The sequence below is a fragment of the Limulus polyphemus genome, unplaced genomic scaffold, assembly GCF_000517525.1.
Source record: "Limulus polyphemus unplaced genomic scaffold, Limulus_polyphemus-2.1.2 Scaffold22, whole genome shotgun sequence".
Lineage (NCBI taxonomy): Eukaryota > Metazoa > Arthropoda > Merostomata > Xiphosura > Limulidae > Limulus > Limulus polyphemus.
The window spans coordinates 1251577-1258762 of NW_013665632.1; the positions used below are offsets into that span (position 1 = coordinate 1251577).

At 31.9% G+C, this 7186-nt stretch overlaps 1 protein-coding gene across 7 annotated transcripts in view; it reads left to right on the forward strand.

Annotated features, from left to right (window-relative positions):
* LOC106458371 (semaphorin-5A-like) overlaps positions 1 to 7186 on the forward strand; it is a 226914-nt gene that overhangs the window by 172281 nt on the left and 47447 nt on the right. For 6 of the 7 annotated variants that reach the window (XM_022384848.1, XM_022384865.1, XM_022384844.1 and 3 more), the window contains one exon: positions 1323 to 5652. The exons of the other annotated variant lie outside the window; for it this stretch is intronic. In XM_022384848.1, coding sequence (XP_022240556.1) covers positions 1323 to 1645 — 323 coding nt within the window. In that variant the 3' untranslated portion in view covers positions 1646 to 5652. Of the gene's footprint in view, positions 1 to 1322; positions 5653 to 7186 lie in introns of those variants that run through there. 7 annotated transcript variants of the gene reach the window in all.

A 7186-nucleotide genomic window follows, 5' to 3' on the forward strand; every position in this document is an offset into this window, starting at 1 on the left:
AAAATACTAGTCTACTAAAACACAGCCAAGACAAGTTACTTTGTACAGACCAAAGGTCATTTTTTATGTTATTTGATATGGCAACATGAGTGCACATGAACCTCGTTGTTGTAACTTCTATATTGTTAGCCAGGCACAGGAGAAAGGTCAATATAATAAATATATATAAATGTATAATGTTGTGAGATTTAAGCTATTTCGTCTAAACACTTATGTTTTTGTGTTATAATATGTGTTCATTCTAGAATGAAAGAGGCATAATTTATATTTATTTCCTAATTTTTTATGGTGGTTGCAAGATCAGTCAAATCTACTGAAACTGTACTGAGATTAATTACTGAAAATAACAAATAAAATATAAATTTTTTTTTTAAGAAATGTTTGATAACTATCCGAACATTATAAAGATTTCGCATGTGAATTTTCAAAATTTTCTGATGCATATAAGTATTTTTAATGTTAAAATGAAAATTACTTTGCATGATAGATAGGCAAGATGTGAAAAGAAAAAAAAAGGCATGAGAAAAACTTTGCTTTACAAACCTTAAGACTTAATAAAAAAAATAGATATTTTGCATATGAAAGCAGTACAATATTTACTGATAAACTGCAAGATTTTATTAACATTCGCTTACTAATTTAAAAGTTATAGCATGAAAACTGTAACAAGCACAAAATGGTTATAAGGTCAGTCCCAGGGACCGAGCCCAGGTTGAAAGAGTTAACCCAAGAACACCTGACAAAGTTAGGCCTGCTTAGCGAATTACCAAAGCAGATTTGTCTCATGTAAAATTCCATGTACCATGCTTATCACATTTGGCCGATGGAGTTATTACTATTAAGACTTTTAATGTTATATATTAATCTAGCTAATTCTATAAATGACTAAAACACATATTAAAATTATTTAACTTTAATACCATAAGTTACAATATGGGTACAAAACTATGTCTTATTTAGAATGTAACAAGTTTCAGCTAGATATCTACAGAACAATAGCAAGCCTGTGAGATGCTTACTAAGGCAAAATTAGTCTTTATTGTTATGATCTATAGACTCAAACCAGAAAGTCGTCATACTACACTTACTAGATACTTTATTAAGACTTGCATGTGATACTGAGTTGGATTGTACGTGGCAGAAGGTGTCTTACTAAATTGTAGCCCATTCATCAATGAGCTTGTCTGCATTTGATTTACAGATTTTGGCACAGGATGAAGCAGTTACTTGAATGAAACATTACAAGTCATTTATATATATAATACAAAAAGTTTAGTGTAGTACATGCGTGTTTATTACCCAAGTTTTGTAATACTTTTCAGATTACTCAACAAAAGCAAGTAGCCAAGAAGTGAAAGGAGTTTCTATACCTACTGTGGTTGGTGTTTGTCTGGGGTCATTCATTCTTGGAGCAGCATTGTCTGCCCTTGGAACATATATGTGCATGAAACGTCGATATGCATTCCGTGATGGTAGACTTTCAAAAAAGATGATACCTGTTAAGCAAAATCACTATATAACAGAAAGTGAATTAAAAAACAACATGACTCCAATCAATGGCTCACCAGGAAAATACCCATTGAGAGAAGCAACAATTAAGAGAAATGGGCTTAGAACACCCATACATGCAGACCAGAACTTTTAGTGAACTCCAAGAGCATTTTACATGAACTGTATGCACTTTACTATTCACAGATGTGGTAAATTTCTGTGAAGAGTTCCTCCAAACATCTTGTGAAATTCCCTAGTACTACTAGGATAATATGGAAGTTAGTATAACAGAATCACATATGTTTGGTAAAGTTCAGTCTATATGAACAACTTTATGAAAATCTCTCACTCTCTTTTTTTTTTTTAATGTACCATAAAGCAATGTGAGTTGTCAACCAGCTGTTGGGGTATCAGCTTATATTAGATGAAAGCGGGTGGATGAACCCACCTGTATCGGGTGTACAGTTCCAGTAAATGTGCCTTGTGTAAAGTAAACATCTTAATAGACTCTGGTTTTTATGCCCTTTAAAAGAAAAAAAAATAATCATGTTAGTACACATATTTTTTTTTTATTATTGTTACAACATGACCACAGAATTATGTTGATTACACGTTTGCCAGGAGGAAACATTTCTGCCCATGTCATGATCCTCAGAATTGTATTTCGTAGCTGAATTATACCATACTTTCAACTTAATATACTAAACAGTTTGTTGAAAGGAACACTGAACATTTATGTGTTTTTAGACATTTTTCAGGAATCGCAAAGTAAGCTTCAGTCATGACATCATAATGCCATAAATGCATTTAATGAATTAATAGAAACTGTGAACTGTAATAAGAAGGTATCAAAGTGTGGACAAGTACAAACTGCAAATATGTGATGTGTATCAAGACGAGAAAAAACAGCAGGAAAAAAACTCTTCAGTATTTTATTAAAAAAAAATAAATAAAAGTAGTAAAAAAGAAAATTCATATCTATTTTCTGGTATACCTCAAATCATCAATTTAAAAAAAATGTGAAACTGCTGAAAATATGTGCCTTCTAATAGTTTCAAATGTATTCAAAATAAAATATTAATCGGCTACAAAGGAAATCATTGGTTATCAGTGTACTGTAGAATTACCTAACTAGTTAGAATGAAGAAGAGGACTTTTTCCACAAGTAGTCAGTTTGTTTTCATAATTTTCAACATCTTTACTCCTACTTCTATGTTAGAAAGGACAAGTTGTTTCACTAATACCCTTGTTATTATATTTAATAAGTGTAATGGCTAAACTGATGCCTTTATTTCAAAGCTTTTGTATATTTTGATATTTGGTTTGTTTCACTCACTCATGTTTCAAATGTAACATTAAAAATGACCAGCTCTTTCATCATCAGTAAATGAATCTCATTTATGGTTGATAGTTGTGTGGAAACAGTCAAATGCATTCTTATTCTGATATTTCTCATTGTGTAATTTTTTCTATTTACCAAAGGCAAAAATTAATACAGTTTTCAGACTTTAAAGATTAATACGTCAATTCTGAAGTTCATGCTTTAATTTATAAAACTTTATTTGTTGTTAGCTAAATAATTGATGGTAATTAACCACAAAACATCCATAATTCATCTTATGAGCCAAGATTTATCAATTCTTGTTGAGGAAAAAGCCACAGTAAAATCAGTCTTGCTGAGGTGTCGAACTGAGAACATCTAACTGACATTTATTATTATTATTATGTATATTATGAATTTTGGCAATAAGTTCAAACTATCCCAAGACAAGATCATTTTTTATAGATTCCATAATAGGAATTTTTCTAAGATAATAAGAACTTGTAGAACTGGCAAGATAACTAATTTACTGGTATATAGTACGTGAATCATTGGCACATAAATAATGTTTTGCATGTGTTTGAAGAAACTCTGAACATGGAAAAAAATTTCAATGTACAGTAAAATCTTGTTGATCTAAACATTTATATAGTCATATTTTAGTTTCTACAGCTGTTGTGATGAATTGGTGGCTTACTTGATTTGGTTAACAACATGCAGCAGTCATACTTCTCACTGTCATCTGCTCTTATATCATCTTCTAATCATCTTTTTTCTAGCACTACCATATAGTACTTGATTTATAAGTACTTAAAGGAAATAATACAGAGTTGGTTGTAATAAGTGATTTTTTTCAAGTTAACGAATCTTGCTTTTTTAGTCATAAATAACGATATATGACTGGAAACTTTGCATCTCTGAAGTTTTACTAGCAAAGGCTAATTCAGTCTCAAAAATATATTTCAATATTTTCATTAAATAGGAAGTTGTTGGAATCATCTTGCTCAGGCTATGTTGCACATTACTCTGGTAAATAATAATAAAAAAGTTGGCCAGTTACAGTAATGTTTTGAAAGTGGATTTTGTAATTGCGATTCTGTTTGTTTAGTTTTTGAATTAATGTTTTAGATGAAGGTGCATATGTGCAAAGAAATACATATGTAAAATAATAATAAAAGATAAATCTTATGTTTTAGTATGTCCAGCCTAGAATACTATAGGAAGCAAATCATAGGAGTGGTATTTACTGAACTACATAGTTTGTGAATATGGAATGCTAAAATTGTATTTCTGGCTGTACACTTTTGAATCTAGAAGAACTAAAGGAAAAACTGCATTAAGTAAATTATCAAGAAACAACAGTTGCCACTATAGAGAAATAATACAAAAATCATAATGAATCAGTTAAGAGGAAATTAAAAAGACTGTCCTTTGAACTAGATAGGTTAAACTGAAAGCTTAGATAATTTTTCTCTATATTAAACTACTGCTTCTATGCACATTTCCTTACTTGATAATTATTTTTGATTTATTAATTTCCAAAATGATTTTTTTTCCAAATAATTCAAACTATTTTTACTGTTTTTCATTTTTTCTTAGTTAAAAAAGTTGTAGAAATTGTATTTTATCTTTGGTAATGAACATACCCATGATTTTTGATTATAGAAGAGCTTCTGTCACTGAAAAGACAGAAATGTGTATACTAAGATTTCCATTTGTGAAAATAATCGTATATTATGCACAAGAGAAATATGGCTTATTCTATAGCATTACTGGAATTTGAGATATGTTTCAGTATTCTGATTTCATCCAGCATAAGTGCCAAAGTGTGTAAGATTTAGAGGTAAAACTTTCAAAGTATTAAAATGGAGGCCAGAGATGATTATACTTATCATTTTCATATTTCTTTAAAGGTGTTCCTGAAATTAATATCTTTCTATTGTACTCTACTATATGCTATATAATTTTGAGGCTAAATTTTGATAAAATGTAATTTATAAAAAAACTGGCCATGTTTCGATATATGTAGAACTGTTAAACTTGTAAATAATGTAAACAAGTCTATACATGGAATCATGTGTCCACTGTCTTTGCAAAGGAAAACTGTTCTACAGAATACTAATATGGTATCTATGTATTTCTTTGTAACTGTGTGAAAAAGAGGTGTTGTTACTTGGTTGTTTACAGTTGGTGCTGTCACTAAACATTGAATACAAAATTTGAACATTTAAACAAGTGCCTGTACATCAAGGTGTAATGGTTTATAATTAGTAGTGTTTCCACAGTAACGATGAACACTAGTGATAAGAAAACTTTGTGCAATTAATCAAACTGTTTCTAAAAAATGCATGATGATGATTTAACTCTGATTACTGTTAGTTTTGTCATCGTTCTTACAAGCTTACTCAAGTTTTTATATAATAAAAGTAGATTCATTAACATGATTTTACATGTAGCCTTTGAAGGTCTAAAACTTGGGACTTGTGATTGCAGAGTACTGTTTGTTAGTGCTAACACTTATTATGTAAGCCTGAAAAGCTAATAAGTTTTATAACATAAAAAATTTTTAAATTTGAATTTTTTAAGTATATCTTTATTGGCTTTATGCTTGCATTGATGCATTCAGATAAAAAAAAAAACTTGTTAAGTAAGTTTGTGAAAGTCAGTCCAACGAATTTGAATGCTCAATAATATTAAATGTCCAGTGATGTGCCTACTTAAAAATGAATTGTATTTTGAGTACTGGTTTAGGCATTATGACTTACTTGATGATAAGTTTTTTTGTAAATTTGTGTATAGACAAAAGTATTTTGACAAATAAAACTATTTTGCTCACTAAATGAAGTTTAGTACAAGTTTCATTTATTAATATTGTTAGGTATCTGGTCGTTTGTTAATTTCCGTTATAAATTCTCCCCGAGGAATAAAACTAATGTATTTTTTCTCAATACAACTTTGCAATACACAGAATTTCCACAGTCACTTTAACTTAAACACACACTATAATTCACAAAGATTCACGCACGTTACTTATGGTCACTACCACTCGCTTGACTCAATTATCTGTCTATCTGCCAATTATCTATGCCGTCACTTCATTTGCCGGCTTATATATACAAAAATAGAGGGCATGTAGAAAAGACTAGAACAGACATGATCTTTCTAGAATCTCATGACGTGTTACTAGCATCACGTAACCTCCGCTGTTGTAACACTGCCCCTTCCTTAGTATTGTTCGTCCCGAACAAGAGCCACTTACATTAAACCAAGAGATAATTAACAATAACTTAATTAAATGTACAGAATTTACAAACACAAAATTAAAATTCAACAAAGTCGGGACATATCTTCTTCCGTACTGGTCTCCGCCTCGTTGGCTTCTGCTTCACATAACGTTCATCTGCTTCATCAGGAAATGTCCTGTTATCGGTAACAGTCGCATCAGTGGTTGTAACTTCGTTAAGGGCTTCACTGTTTCCCTTCTCAAAACCGAGTAGAGTTTCTTGTTGGACAGGGGCTTTTTCAGGTGACACGTCTTCAGTGGCATCTTTTGTTCTGTTGTTCACTTCGTTCCAACTGAAATGTCTAGGACCGTGATAATGCCAAAGCCTGTTGGCATGCACCACCTTTGGCTTACCTCACCGACAACATTTTATTCGGAAAGTCACGTCTGAGAGACGATCCACTATGTCATATGGGCCTTCCCGTGGAGAAGACAACTTAGGAGACTTCTCTTTGGTCTTCCTTTGCTTATACAACCACACCTTTTCTCCTGGTACAAAGCTGACTTCAGTTGATCTCTTATCATAACATAGCTCCATGGAATCAGCAGACGTTTTCAAGTTTGAACGCACTTGATGATGAATATCATCCATCCTTTCAGATAATGCTTTCACGAACTCTGTTCATTTTCACCAACTTTTTGAGACAACACTCCTCCAATCCCGACATTACTAGCATCACAATCCAGTATGCACAGCAGTGAGGTATCTGGAAGCTTTAAAAGTGGAGCTGAGGCCAATTTTTATTTCAATGTCTTTAAAGCATGCTGGCAAGAAACTGTCCATTCGAACTTCTGGCCTTTTTTTTTGTTAAATCATGTAGTGGAGCAGGTATAGTTGCAAAGTCCTTCAAAAAAATCCGGTAATAGGTACAGAGTCCCAATAAACTTCTTAACTCTCCCACATTCTCTGGTGTTAGCCAATCATGCACTGCTTTCACCTTGTCAGGATCAATTCACACACCATGCTCACTTTCAATGTGACCCAAGTAAAGCACCTCTTTCTGGAACAAGTGTCATATCTTGGCATGGAGTTTGAGGTTTGCTGCTTTCAAATGCTTGAATACTTCCTCTTGCTAGGGCATTTCCTTATC